The 15,097-nt window shown below is 32.8% G+C and overlaps 2 protein-coding genes across 3 annotated transcripts; one reads left to right on the top strand and one right to left on the bottom strand.

Annotated features, from left to right (window-relative positions):
- The first annotated feature begins 36 nt into the window (after positions 1-36).
- Positions 37-3,178, top strand: LOC18015003 (RNA-binding protein BRN1). Of its 2 annotated transcripts, none has more exons than XM_024154398.1 (9): positions 37-312; positions 510-592; positions 1,244-1,295; positions 1,396-1,521; positions 1,613-1,692; positions 1,795-1,974; positions 2,076-2,424; positions 2,499-2,642; positions 2,743-3,178. In XM_024154398.1, the coding sequence occupies exons 1-9, from the start codon at positions 135-137 to the stop codon at positions 2,871-2,873; spliced, it is 1,323 nt and encodes a 440-aa protein (XP_024010166.1). In that variant the 5' UTR covers positions 37-134; the 3' UTR covers positions 2,874-3,178. The 2 variants fall into 2 exon arrangements, with proteins under 2 accessions (XP_024010166.1, XP_006396539.1); XM_006396476.2 differs by having other exon boundaries at positions 39-312; positions 2,073-2,424.
- Positions 3,179-9,318: 6,140 nt separating this feature from the next.
- LOC112085138 (ATP-dependent DNA helicase PIF1-like) lies at positions 9,319-14,833 on the bottom strand. The gene is made up of 9 exons (XM_024154162.1): positions 14,748-14,833; positions 14,624-14,697; positions 14,463-14,527; positions 14,252-14,375; positions 13,463-14,191; positions 12,879-13,383; positions 9,628-9,752; positions 9,454-9,544; positions 9,319-9,361 (listed from the first exon to the last, which is right to left on the bottom strand). Exons 1-9 carry the CDS (start codon positions 14,831-14,833, stop codon positions 9,319-9,321), a joined length of 1,842 nt encoding a protein of 613 aa, XP_024009930.1.
- Between the last annotated feature and the right edge of the window lie 264 nt (positions 14,834-15,097).

Genomic DNA, 15,097 nt, shown 5'->3' with positions numbered 1-15,097 from the left:
AAAAAAAAAATTGTTAAGAGAGAGAGAGAAAAACTCAGAAGAGAGAAGGAGAAGACGACGAAGACAGGAGAGAGAGAGACGACCAATTTGTCAATAGAGAGAGAGAGAGAGAAGAAGGAGAGACGGAGACAACAATGGCGGAAGGAAAGGAGGAGAATAGGGAGAAGAATGAGGAAGAAGATTGCGTTAAGCTTTTCGTCGGACAGATTCCGAAACATATGTCGGAATCTCAACTCCTTGCATTGTTTCAAGAGTTCGCTGTCGTCGACGAGGTCAATATCATCAAGGACAAGATTACACGCGCCTCTCGAGGTTTCTTCTTCTTCTTCACGCCTCTTTATTTCTCATCCTCTGTTTCTCTTTCTTCTTCTCCCTTCGATTTTTTTTTTAATGGAATTTTCGGTTTTTTAAGTTTTCAATTCGAGAATGTTGTGTTTGATTCGCGTGATTCGTCGAGATTTATTTGAATTTTTGAAACCCTAACTTTATTTTTTTGCCTCCCGATATAGGTTGTTGTTTTCTGCTATGTCCATCGAGAGATGAAGCAGATAAGTTGGTCAATGCTTGTCATAACAAGAAGACATTGCCAGGGGTATGTTTTAATTTCTGACTCTCTCTTTTTTTTTTTTTTCTTTCTGGAGAATTTATTTTTTCAGATGTTTGAATTCGATTGATATTCTGTAGTTTCTAATGATTGAATTTCCCATCGCACATTTATTCTAAGTCAGGTTTAGAATCTCGAGATTTGTTAAATGTTTTCAATTATTATTATTTTTGGAACTGCATTTTTCCAGAAGAGGCAATTTGTGATTTGTATACATGCTTCGCACGAAGCGTTTCCTTGCCTAATTAGGTGAACATCAATTTTCTTTTTTTTCCGAATCAGAATAGAATCTTTTCGATCCAGTTTGGTTATAATCTTATGACATTGTTTTCAAGTGATTTCTTCAAACCCAAGAAACTGCAATCATTGGTAAAACTACTAGTAAATTGCTAGAAGAAGATCAATGGGGCTCGGGTAACTCTTCTTCAAGGCAGAGTGTTAGGTTGATCTTTGTTCTTAGAAATCTTGGCAAAAATGCATTCTGTGACAAAAATGCAACATTTTTTGATGAATTTCTGTGTGTTTTTACCATCTCGGACAATGGTTCTTTCGATTCTTTCTTTGACAATAAGCCTTTGGGATGATTATCAATCTTTGATCTTTATCGGTCTCTAACTAGCTTTTCTGTGTTTTACTTAGGCATCCAGTCTATTGCAAGTAAAATATGCAGATGGCGAATTGGAAAGGCTAGGTAACACGATCACTGGTTTCAACTGCTTCTATATATCTGATTGTTCTTTATTTATTCTTGTACCATCAATTGATGTATTGGACTCTATTCTACAATCCAGAGCACAAGCTTTTTGTCGGTATGCTTCCAAAGAATGTCTCTGAAGCTGAAGTTTTATCGCTGTTCTCCAAGTATGGGACCATAAAGGATCTACAGATTCTAAGAGGTGCTCAACAAACAAGCAAAGGTTAATAATCCATCTCTGTGTTCTCTCTCGTTATTCTGATCTTTAGATTCCATTTTACTTTACCAAGGTTTGATTTTCGGATTTTTATTAGGCTGTGCATTTCTTAAGTACGAGACAAAAGAACAAGCTGTTTCTGCCATGGAATCCATCAATGGAAAACATAAAATGGAGGTGATTACTTTTGCTAGTTTGAAAACTGATCTTTTATACATAATAAAGACTTCTCCTGTGTAGTGTGACAATACCAGCCTTTTTCTTTTGTTTTCTTCTTAGGGTTCGACTGTTCCTTTAGTTGTCAAATGGGCAGACACAGAAAGGGAGAGGCACACAAGAAGACTTCAAAAAGCTCAGTCTCACATCGCTCGATTAGCTAACGCTGATCCAACAAATCCCTCATTGTTTGGAGCATTACCAATGAGTTATGCTCCACCATATAATGGATATGGCTATCATGTAAGCAAGCCTAACGTTGCTTTCTTTTGTTCAAGCTATAACATTTGCTTCATCCAACTCTCGTTACTAATTAGAATCCTTCTTTTTCATTTCCACAGCAGGCTCCTGGAACTTATGGTTACATGCTACCACCAATTCAAAATCAAGCTCCATTTCCTAATATGATTGCACAACCAAACCAAGGTAATAACAACAACGGTTTGCAAGGAACCTCACCTGACTCTGTGCCACCTCGTCTGGCCCGTAGAAACTTTCCTTTGCCTCCAGCAAATTACATGGGCTCTGGTTATCCCCCTGTACGAGGTCTTCCTTATCCACTCGCTTATCCTAGAGGTATCATGAGTCCTCGTCCTCTAAGTAGCTCTCCTGGATCAATATCACCTGGCATTGCCAACAATGGAGGGTCAACACCTTTAGGAATTGGTTTGAGTTCCGTTGTTCAAACCGAAGGTTAGTGTTAAAAATTCTTATTCATTTTCTTCTCTCATATCTTTAGACCTGAAAACGTTATTTTGGTTCTTTAGGTCCGGAAGGTGCGAATCTCTTTATCTATAACATACCTCGGGAATTTGGGGATCAAGAACTCGCGTCTGCATTTCAACCTTTCGGTATTGTTCTGAGCGCAAAGGTTTTCGTTGACAAAGCCACTGGTGTAAGCAAATGTTTCGGTAAGCTCTCTTTTTGTTTTGGTTTTTGATACTCAAGATTAGACATTGTAAAAGGTAGAAGAATGAATGCGTTTCTTTTGTACGTTATTGTTGGTTGCAGGTTTTGTTAGTTATGACTCACAAGCAGCCGCTCAGAACGCTATTAACATGATGAACGGTCGCCATTTAGGCGGTAAGAAACTGAAAGTCCAGCTTAAGAGAGACAACCACAATGCCCAACAGAGTAGTTAAATCTCCCTAAAAACCTTCTTTTCTCTCTTCAACTACAAAAGTTCATGACAGGACAAAGACAAAAAAGAAAAAAAAAGTGGGGCTGATGGGTCGACCTGGTTCAAGATTCGGACCGACCTTGAATGGATGGCATCTCTGTGTATAAATCCAAATCTCATTGTGGGTCAAAATACTAAAAAGCTGTAACTTCTTCCTCTGCAAATGAATCATCTTTTTCTTCTTTTTTCATTTTTTATTTTATTTCTGCAAATAACAATTTGTAATTTATGCTGCATCATTGAAATTCATGTAGGCAATTTATGATTTATTAACACTAAATTCATTGAAACTTTCTCTTCTTTCAATTTTTATGTTGATGATCTGATGTTGTCTTTAGAAGAAGGATTCAGTGTTTCAAATTAAAGAAAAATATCAGATTATCTTTGCTACAAAACCAGATAGAACAAACAAAGACACACAAACACAAACATGGAGAGGGACTACAACAACAGTAGACAGGTTCAGCCCTTGTTGAACCCCTAATCAGATTCAGCGCCAACAAAAAAGACCCAAACATATTGGACAATAATCTCTGTATTGATTTACAGACACAACCCACTTTTCTTCCTCCTTGTTTCTTCTCTACAGCAGATTAAGCAGAAATAAGGAAAGCTACAACAAACAGATTGTGATTGTTATCTCAATTGTACCAGTTGTTCCATTTCATTCAGTTATCCCAAATGAACCAGTTGTCCCATTTCATTCAGTTATCCCAATTGTATCAGTTGTCCCATTTCATTCAGTTATCCCAATTGTACCAGTTGTCCCATTTGATTCAGTTATCCCAATTGTACCAGTTGTCCTATTTCATTCAGTTATCCCTATTGTACCAGTTGTCCAACTTCATTCAGTTATCCCAATTGTACCAGTTGTCTCGTTTTCCACAGATTCACTATACAAACCTACGATTCAGCTCGATTCTACCGCAACACGTGAAATTTTAACACAGAGAAAACTAAATCGACCTATATAAGTAACTAAACTATCCAATGTGCAACCTAAACAAACCGAAATTGACAAATCGATTGAAAAATTAAAAAATCCCCAAATTGCAGAAGATGTTTACCTAACTGCGAAATGGCGGAGGAGAACCGAGATTGGGAGAATAACACGAGTTCAGAGGAGGCCGGCGCACCGCTTCGAACGAGAATACGCAATAGTTTACAAGATTCGAGCAGATCGATCTTAGGGTGTTCGTTTGAGCGTTTAGGGTTTAGAGAGGCGGGATGATTTTTTTGAGTTCGATGATTTTCGGTTCGAGCTACCCAGAAATTGTGATAATACCCAAAATTGGTTCTTGGTTTGGTTTTTTGATTTCAGTTTTTAAATTTTACTAGGTATCTGCCCGCGTCGCGCAGGCACAATCATTATATAAACCTTATTATAATTTGATTATTGAAATTCTCGTAACATAAACATCACATTTTTATTTTCAATTTTTGCCAAGCACGGGCTTTATATATTTAAGAATTCGTATAATATTTTTATATTTGAGTTTATGAATAATAGTTAAATTGTAAAATATGTTTTGTCAAACTTTCCGGTATATATCATTTTTTAAGATGAACAACACTTATTTACAATAATAAAATAAAATTATACCATTAATATTAATCAAATATAGAAAAAATTGTACTTTATATAATAAACAAAATAAAATCTAATAAATATTCCTTCAGAAAAAAAATTTCTATGTCTAAGCCTCAAAAAAAGCTAGTATCACAACTATTATCACAATAAAATAAATATTAATAATCATCACAATTATATGTCATTTTATCACCTAGTAATGATTCTGATGAGGTTCTTTCTATTTTTGATTTTCATAATTATTATATTATAATTATAACAAAACATGACATATATAGTCAACTAAATTAGCGGTGGTAAATATGACCGTTATTTTTCAAAACATTGCAAACACTACTATTGGTTGTCGTAACGGTGGTTTTCAATTTAAAGTAGTACCCATTTGTTACTCGTAATCAGATTCTATTCATTGTTAAGAATAACTGCATCTATTTTTGAAAAAAATGTCTCCTTGCACGATGATTTCTGATTTAGGTATAGCATCTGATCGATCTTCTATCTGTGTTCAAGTTATCAAGAGTGTCGAGGAAAGCCTAGGTGTTCACGGTATTCAGCGATCGTTTATATTCGCAGACGAACATGTAAGTATAACTTCAAAAATAACATACTGTCTGAATCTTAATATATTACTGTCTGAATCTTAATATATTATCAATACCATCATTATGTTTTAACTGAAAATCTAGGGTGATCGAATACGTGCATCGATTCCGAATCGTTTAGTAGACCATTATGAAGGCATGATGTGTGATAAAGATTGGTATTTCATTGGTAACTTCAAAATTACTCCACACATAGGAACTTCGAGGATTACAGTCAATGGTCTCCATATCTGTATCGATGAGGATACTCATGTTGAGAAGACATCGTCTAAATCAGATGACCAGTTGTATTCATTTGTTAATTTTAGAAATGTCCTTGACGAATCTCTGATGGAAAACATAGACGTTGGTATGTTTTCTTAGTATTTCATTATACTCAATTAGATTAATTAATACTCTACTTAATTATATGAATATATTGCTTTATGCTAGTTGATTTGATCAGAGGTATTATCAAAGTTTGTCAATTGGAACGTCAAGACCAATTTTGGATCGGAAATCAGAGAATCAACTCAAGTGTTCTAAAATTTACAATAAGAGATTTTGAGTAAGAATCCATTGATACAAAGACTAATACATATATAAATCTTTACTATCATATTCTCGATGTTAAGGAAAATGATATATTAATTCTGATTTTTAGGGGTGTCGACATCAATTGCATAGCGTGGGGAAGAGATGCTGAACATTTTGAGTCCTTATGGAAAAATACTTCTCGTCGCAAAATCGTTTTCTGTGTATTGAGATTTTGGGAGATGTGTCGATATGGAGGTTATTTCTCATTCTATCGACCAACCATATATCAATTTATATTTATATCAATTGTAGCTAATATAATTTTCTATATTGTACAGATGAAATATGTGTTTGTTCTGGTCGAGAATTTTCTGAAATATTGTTCGATCCTCCAATTCCTGAAGTCGAAAATTCTCATTTTATGTAAGCATTGTTCACTGTTATCATCTTGTAAATTTACTAAACAAATTTTTTGAATATTCGACTCATTATTTATCTTGTTCTTGCAGGCTTGACTACACTGATGATTTTAACAACATTGAAGATGGCTACTTTTTTGATCACTCACCTATTTTCCCTAGCCATTGAATCTACCAATTTCATTTGATGTTTTCATTTATTTTGTTTGACAATTCTATTTGACTTTTTTCTCATTATTTTGAATTTTAAAACCCTTTAATTAGATGAAAGAATTATTATACGTAATAAAATTAGAAAATATTAAGATAACACATTAACAATATGATTGATATTGAAAACATTATTAATTACTAATAAATTTAATAGATCAGGGCAATAACCGAGATATTCATAAATTATAGGACTAACCTTTTGACCATCCAAGACCATCACAATTTATTTGTTAAAGGAATAGTCGAATTTTGGTTACAACACGAAATTTTTTGGCCCATAAGATGTATACAAATTTTGGGCTCAGATGATATATAATTTAAATGTAACATAATAAATCGTTGACATCAAAAAGATTTAGAATCAAATCAGTTATTATATATGTTATTGACATACTTTTTAATAATCCAACACGGGGTATTTTTTGACAGAACATTATTAAGAATAATGACATATGCCTGATTATCCATTCCTTTATTTTATTTACACTCCAATCGATTAAGACACAATCGTTTATCGTTTATATGCGGTTTAGGCATTAATATTATATATATAATCAAAAATGTTAAGTTTATTGTATATTGGAGATATACATCTACAAAATATTATACATATACATATATCAAAAACTATAGATATCCATCTATTCAAATATATCAGAAGTTGTCAGATATATTTTTAAAAACGCAATGAATACTTAGCCCTTTGAGTAGACTATAGTTTAAAAATCAACTTTTCAAATCACCATACATCACCAAAAAAGACAAAACACTACAAAACCATTGATATACAAATTTATTCTAAACACTAAAGACAATGTAACGATATCATTCATAACATTCATAATATAAATAAGACATAATCATTCATAACATTCATAATATAAATAAGACATAATGCAGTATGCATAGAGTCAAACCAAAATAGTAGATTAAACAACAACCGATATCATTTAATAAGTATCATAATATAATAGTTTTATAAAACATTAAAAAGAAAGATAAGGAATTGACATTCCATCGATAGTGCATTAGTTAAGGCGGTATCGCCTACAAAAAAAAAAATCGATATGTTAGATCAATATATCTAAAAATAAACTAACAAAATATGTCAATAAAGAAAAATTAAATTTAATACTTACTTAGCCCTGAAATCGTCAATCTCGTCATCAACAGGATTACACAGGAAATCAGAGCAAGGAGGGTAAGAGCATAGGACAACCGAATTCTTATCAACACCTATCATTAATTTTACGAATCAGAATTAGAAGAATGCAAGATTAGCTATTCTAAAATACTAAAAAAAAGGAATAAAAACCTACCTTGACCATTAGTCATCTTCCAAAACCTCAGCACAAACACCACTGATTCACTTTGATTACGCTGATAAACACTATGCAGATTCTTAGCCAAATTCCCACGGGCGATACATGGCAATACACAATCTCTCCTAATTGATTAAAATAGAACAAAAAGGTTCTTCCAGTTTAGATGTCATAAAACCAAAACGATACATTGTTTTTTTTTTTTTTTTGCATAAACAAACGACATATGGATATAAACTCATAGATTTTACCCTGCATCAAGAAGTTTGAATCGAACATATGTTGCATTATCCTCATAAGCATCGCTGTTTATCTCACAGAGATCACCCATCTTCAACACGGTTCCCATTACATCTATATCGAATACAAAAAAGTGATATTAACAAAACGATATATTATACTAAAATTGTCACAAAACTAACAGATGGTTACCAATATTACCAATTAAAAACTCAAAATCTAATCCGCGAGTCACGATGTCAAAGAAGCGTGTGCAATTGAGATGCAAGTGTAAATTATGGGTTACTGGAGAGATAGGAATCACGACCGTATGAGATCCGAAAATAAACCGATGCCTGTTTACGGTTATGCATATCGAACCACTGGCCTTCTTAACAACGAATCAACGAACCCTAAACCAGTAACCTTGTTTAAGTACAGGTCCATGCAGAGCGATTTCATCGGGCATGACAGTTGCGCCTATACGATGACCCTAAGATCGATTTCGCATAAGTTCAAGTGTAAAATCCAAAAGAAAAATTGCTTTTAAAAACAACCCTATGAAATATATAAAGAAATAACAACTACATAACGAAATACCCGATCGTCAGCGAGAATCATCTCAATTGTATCACCAAAGAAATTTACATTCTTCCAGAGTCGAACAACTTGCACACGAACTTCACCGCCGGTGGTGTAATAATCTAACCTAAAGATATCAACAACATGAGACATTTTTTTTTCTCTGTCAAGAACACAAAAGGAAAAGTAAAAAAAAAAGAAGGAAAGAGAACACATATATATATATATATATACGCGTTATATTGTAGACAATTATTTCCTTTTTCAACCCAATAAACTTATGGAAACATACAACATTGAATATGTATTATTGGATTAATTTATTTATAGGTTTTATTTTCAATAACAACAATTGTCTGTCAAAGGCGTCTTTTCATCCGTTAATGTACTTTTTCGAGACATTAGCAGCATGCAATATGAGAGAATAAAATCTAATTGCATCTGGTGTACTAAGCATACACGCAACCGAGATACGCGAGCATACCGAGTCAAAAATAATCAAAAAATACAATAGTTTCTTCAGTATACAATCATTACATCAAGCCAGTGAACGTAATTTTTTTGGACAATGTTTTTATAAAGCCAAAGAAACAGTTGGGGAGAAGGGTTACTTTGTTGTTTATTTTTAACAATGTATATGAGAAAATGGAGATATATATAACACCCAAATAACGGTTATGGAAAGTGTCGCGTGAATCAGTTCATTTTACGTATTTTTCAAAAGAAAAATGTTCCATTTTTGGAAAGTTGCAACTTATGATGAATATTCTAGATAGATTATTGGTTAACACAATTTATTTGTTAAAGAAAGAGTCGAATTTTGGTTATAACACAAAATGTTTTGACCCAAAACAGTCTTGTAAATACAAAAAAAAAAGTGTCTAACAAAATTAATAATATATATGGATTATCGATTTTGAATCATTCTAATCGGCCCAAACCATTAGACATCATCTGTATCCAGCCCATATAATCTATCTCTAATCCTGAAATTTCAATAACAAAATCATGTAGATCTAAATATACATATTTTTTTTTTTCATAAGTCAATTTAAACAACACATCAAAACATACTTACCTCTTGCGCAAGGTCAAAACTTCATCAATAGGTGAATCAGTGATAAAACGGGACACACCATCATCATCATGATATTTGATATACACATTCTCTAAAACATATATATTGGAATATTGTTATGTTATATACAACGATTTTATAAATAACATATTGATGTATCATCAGAGAACATACCCCCGTCAATTGCTACACACCAATCGGTTAACACACATATAGCAAAGGGACCTTCGTATTCTCTACACTTATCTCTTATTTCAGTTGCCAACTCACCATGTGCAACACATTCTAGCATGTACTCCCTATATTTTGACAAAGAATATAGTTAATAATTAATTAGTTAAACTTCAAAAACCTACAGTTTGAGATATACTTACTCATCATCTATTATATTAAATCGAATTGATGATGTAGTCGTCCCATCCGGGTATGTAATAGTAAAATATCTAGCATCTTTAACGACTCCAATCAAATCTGCGATTGTAATTAGTCAAAATTAAGACATTAGTGCGAACTATAAATTTTGCATTATAAGAAGATACCAAAATATTCTTACCAATTAGATAATAATGAGCATCTGGGAATTCATAAATCGAGAGGAATGATGCAAAATTATAGAACGAATTATTTGTTAATGGTAAAGCTGGTGAGATCGTTGTTCCCTGTGTCAGTGTAATAACGTAATTGTGTTTTGTAATACTTTGGATATTAGTCCAGTTGTAAGGATTCAAAAGAAATCCAGTCAACATAAACCATTGATCTTCTTCGCATATTTGATTGAAATGCTTCATCATTTGATTGTTTACCCGAGCCTGTATTCTACAACCCTAGAAGTTTATACGATAACATTAGATCAACAAAAGAACAAATTATTGTATGTTAAAACAATAAGCAAAATCAATAATAATTATCACAAATAACATTTTAAGTTAATGAAATTTACTCTTTCATCGACCAGAATGAAATTTAGACTTCGATTATCGTCCGAGTAATCCACCACCCATTTTTTGAGTATTTTCACTATAATTTTCCAGTCAGATCTTTGAGTGTCCAATTGACGAACAAAATCATAATCCGCCATTGCGTGATGCCTATCGTTTAGGGTTATGCAATTTAGAGTATATTTATAAGAAAAAAATGTGATTTTATATTAATCTATAACCGAAAATTAAGAATATTAACATTTCAGGATAAATATAGATAAAGAAACAATATTATCTTCGAGTAAAATAAATAGATATATATATATATATATTGAGATTTTTCTATTTTAAATTATTGAGATTTTTCTTTTTTAAATTATGTTAATATTCCAATTCTCAATGTTACCAATTATTAAGATAGTTTACTATAAAACCATCTATATATGTTAAATGACAATTTTATTGCAATGAAAATTTACATTAGATAAATCATAATCATGCACATTGTTTCGTATCTTCAGCCAAGTCTGAAATTAATATTTAAGCATATATGTAAACAATATAGTATCACAAAAAACTATATTAAAAGAGTAGGGTTAATGTCAAAATAATTATCTTACTTTGCCCGATATGGTTTTGTCTGAATTATCTTACTTTCTTATAAATTTATTTTCGTTTGAATTATTTTAAAAGAAAAAATTTGAACAGTTACCATTTAAAACCCCTTTACTGTCAAAACCAACAACAATCCACTAATTTATGTCAAGACACTTCCATTTTGATATTGACCGATTTGTTCGTTTCACGTGCCAGAGAGAATATATTCCATGTTTTAAGTTTCACCAAATATACACGCAATCTCAATAAGTAAATATACTATTTTACTAAATATAAACTTTTGCTAAATTGCAACACTTTCCATAAAATAATATGATCTCTCTCTATGGCTTATGTTATTTGGACAATTTTATGTTTCAATATTTTAGGAAATGACATATTCATACAACATCATAACAAAAATGCCATTTATGTAGACTTTTACGTTATAACTTTATGTATCTACTTGAGCATTTTTCCTTAAAATTATATGAAATAGGAAACCTGGAAAGTCAAACGGTTAGTTGCAAACATAAAGTCGCATAAGCTTCCCCATAAAAAATTGAAAAATGTGAAAATTGATTATTATTGCACACCTTATAAACACTGACTTGATGGTTTCTTTTCAAAAAACTTTAAAATATTTTATAAGTACCATTATCGTTTCTGAGAGAATTCATAAGAAGATGGCAAACACAAACGAAAAAAAATTCGATGAAAATGGTTTGTTGATCATCAATCCCCTACCATTGGTAATGAGATTTGGTGTCGTGGAACCAAAGTCACCACCTTCACCAACAGATTCCGAGATAGAGCAAGAAGAATTATGGGAACAAATACACTTATTCACCGCATCAAATCAGAAAGCCAAACAGAACACTCCTCAGGTAATACATCCTATTTACTAAAGTTTGTTTTAACCATGTCTTACACAATGAATTATAAAATCTGTATATTCTACTTATGGAGGATGACAAAGGCAACACATCTAATGAGACACCCCAATCAAGTTGCACAAAACGAAAACACGACCTGATTCTAGATCTGGAGATAGGGTTGAAGTGCATGCGTTGCGGTTTTATGGAGACAGAAATTCGACACATGGATACCGCCGAATGGGTACGTGATCAGAAATATATTTAGATCTAAATTATGAAAAGTTGTCTAAAATCTATGTTATTGAGTCATTATAGTTTGTTATTGATTGCCCATTGAACTCTATGTTGTAGAAACAATTCATGTTAAATATAATATTGAGTTAGTTCAAAGCTATATAGTTTTACAAAAATCTAAATCGGATTGTTTGTGTCGGTGTTTAAAAGGAACATAAAAAGAGGAGATCTGGAGTTTAATCAAGAACAATATCAGTTTCAAACCAATTTCATGTTTTTTTTTTCCTGTTTGTAATGATCACTTTAAAGACAGTATGTACTTGGTTTTATTTTCTAAAAACTATTAGGTTTATTTCGATGACATGATAATTTGGTTTTGAAGCATTCTCGATGAAATGTCAATAGATTCCCAATAATATGCTACAATTAAAGTTTGGTTAAAATATGTTATCGAATAGAGTTTGTCACTGGAATATCCGACTACAGTTAAAAATCAGAGATCAAACCATTAATACATGAGATCCAACTTAGTGAAAAATCGAAAAACGTTAAATCTATTAAAAACTATAAAACCGAATGTAATGGTCTTATACAATAAAAAGAACTAACATATTTCGAGATACATAGAGACAACATATCAAAAACAAAACACAGTAAAAAGAAATATCATATCTTGTCAAAAACCTCCTTGTAGACGACATTCAATGTTTTGTTTTGTGGTTTGTTGTCTTTATCGGTGATCAATATCTTCAAACCTTCTCTTGATGTAACCTTCGATACAGCGACCAAGAGTTACCCATGAGTAAAAATCGGTCTTGGAAGATACAAACTAACCTTTTCGAGTGTCTGTCCTTGGCTTTTGTTTATAGTCATTGCAAAAGCTAATGTGATAGGAAACTGCTTGCGTCTCATCCTGAAAGGAAGTTTCATCTCCGAAGGAGAGAGGAATATCCTAGGAATCAGTACCTTTTCACCAACCTTGCTACCTGTTATTATCTGAGCCTGGAGAACATAATTAGCCATCTTAATAATGATGAGTCTTGTGCCATTACACAACCCATTCTTAGGGTCGATATTTCTTAGAAGCATTACAGGAGTATCCTCTCTCAACTTCAGGACATGATTAGGGAAACCAGACATCTTGATACTATTTAAAAACTCCTCGGTATAAATCATATTGTTGGAATCACCTTTATTCTTACTGGCTACACTCTCTGAGGGTACTTCAGATGCATCATTGTAATTGACAACTTCTTCAGTCGTATCAATGCTATCACAGCTAAGATATGTCCTTTCAACACCTGTTATATACAAAACAACCGTTGTATTATATAAATATAAACAAATAAACTAAGAGGAATTAAAACAAAATAAACATACCCGATAACTTTGAAAGCATATAATCATTTATCGTATCTACATCATCGTTTCTTAGACTCAGTATGGCACAGTCTTGGAAAAATTTAGGATCAGTCTCTTTCGAAAACGAACTCCCATAAATTTCTTTGACGATCGTTTTTATAGGATCTTTACAGTCTTTAATCAACAGATCATCAGGAATATCAATCACGGCTTCACCACTACCATCGTCATTTATCGTACCATCACCAATGTCTAAGATCCACTTTGTAAAGGCAGCTCGTTCAAGCATCGCACGGCTATTATCTCCAGCTATAAGTCGCATGTTCTGTGTAAGTCTCAACACTCTACATTTGTGCCACAGAGGTGACGAATTCAAAGTGGCCATAAGTATCTCTGTCTTCCCGGCATTTGGAATCACTGGCAATATTTGCCTAAAATCCCCTCCTAAAACAATGACCTTATCACCAAAGGGCTTATCAACTTCTAATATATCACGCATCGTTCTATCTAGAGTCTCGAAACAATCTTTACTCATCATCAACGCCTCGTCCCATATAATGAGTTTAGCAATCCTTATCAGGTCGGCAAGATTCGACTCCTTCTTGATTGAACAGAAGGTAAACTTATTAACCACAATAGGGATTGCAAATCTTGAATGCGCAGTTCGGCCTCCTTCTAATAACAACGCAGCAATCCCGCTCGATGCAACCTTGAGAACAACATCACCTTGGGAACGTAGAGCAGATCCTAATAGACTCCACAAATAAGTTTTACCAGTACCTCCATAACCATAAACAAAGAACATACCTCCTTTGTTCTTATTTACTGCTTCTAGTATCTCATCATAAACACTTCTCTGTTCACCGGTTACAGTGGCTAACATCTGCTCGTTTCTTACTCTAAGAGTTTCACGATTGTAATTCCTCTCATCCTGAATAAGAGGATTATCACGTTACTCCAGAGTAATATCTTCAGGAAACGGCATAGGTGTGAATTCTTTTAAGGATCTCCCACTTACACGTAAAAGAAGTTCTATTTCGACCAGAGTAAAGTCTTTAACTTGCTCCTGAGATAGACTAACAGCTACACAATTTCAAAAAAATTACAAAAGATAAATTAGCTATCAATATCTTAAAGATATATAATAACAACAACACAAACAATAACTATACGACTTACTTTGATCCCTGGCAGCTTTTCTGTAATTATATATGATGTCATCTGATAATACCTGCCATGTAGCATCCCAAACTCTAGAAGGAATGGATATACTTTGAGTAGTGAGCAGGATAATACACAATACCTCTGATTCTCCAATTCGATATATATCTCGTTCATCATGTAGCTTTCAAAAGGATATTGTGGATCAACGTAGTTTCCAACAGTCATAACACGTCCAATTAGATCTTAACGGTAAAAACATAAAAAAGGCAAGTCAACACTATAGCGATTTATAACTTACAAAACATAATATGTGTCATATCACAAGAACATACGTAATACACACAGCTTACCCACACAACTGTTAACGTCGCAGGATCCATCTATTATATACTCGAACTCGGTAAAAGAAAAGCAACGATATGAGTTATCCATCACAAATACACCGACCGAAGTTTGCAGTTTACAAAACACTAAAAGAATGATAAACAA

The sequence above is a fragment of the Eutrema salsugineum genome, unplaced genomic scaffold (assembly GCF_000478725.1).
Source record: "Eutrema salsugineum unplaced genomic scaffold, Eutsalg1_0 scaffold_3, whole genome shotgun sequence".
Taxonomy (NCBI): domain Eukaryota; kingdom Viridiplantae; phylum Streptophyta; class Magnoliopsida; order Brassicales; family Brassicaceae; genus Eutrema; species Eutrema salsugineum.
This window is presented reverse-complemented; position numbering and strand designations above follow the sequence as displayed.

Bases quoted from the DNA above. Each gene is read 5' to 3' on its own strand.
- LOC18015003 (XM_006396476.2), top strand. From the start codon at position 135: ATGGCGGAAGGAAAGGAGGAGAATAGGGAGAAGAATGAGGAAGAAGAT. The intron at 593-1,243 runs GTATGTTTTAAT...TGTTTTACTTAG, and splicing joins ACAAGAAGACATTGCCAGGG to GCATCCAGTCTATTGCAAGT. The intron at 1,693-1,794 runs GTGATTACTTTT...TTTTCTTCTTAG, and splicing joins ATGGAAAACATAAAATGGAG to GGTTCGACTGTTCCTTTAGT.
- LOC112085138 (XM_024154162.1), bottom strand. From the start codon at position 14,833: ATGACTGTTGGAAACTACGTTGATCCACAATATCCTTTTGAAAGCTAC. The intron at 13,384-13,462 runs GTATGTTTATTT...TGTATATAACAG, and splicing joins TATGCTTTCAAAGTTATCGG to GTGTTGAAAGGACATATCTT. The intron at 9,362-9,453 runs GTAAGTATGTTT...TTGAAATTTCAG, and splicing joins GTTTTGACCTTGCGCAAGAG to GATTAGAGATAGATTATATG.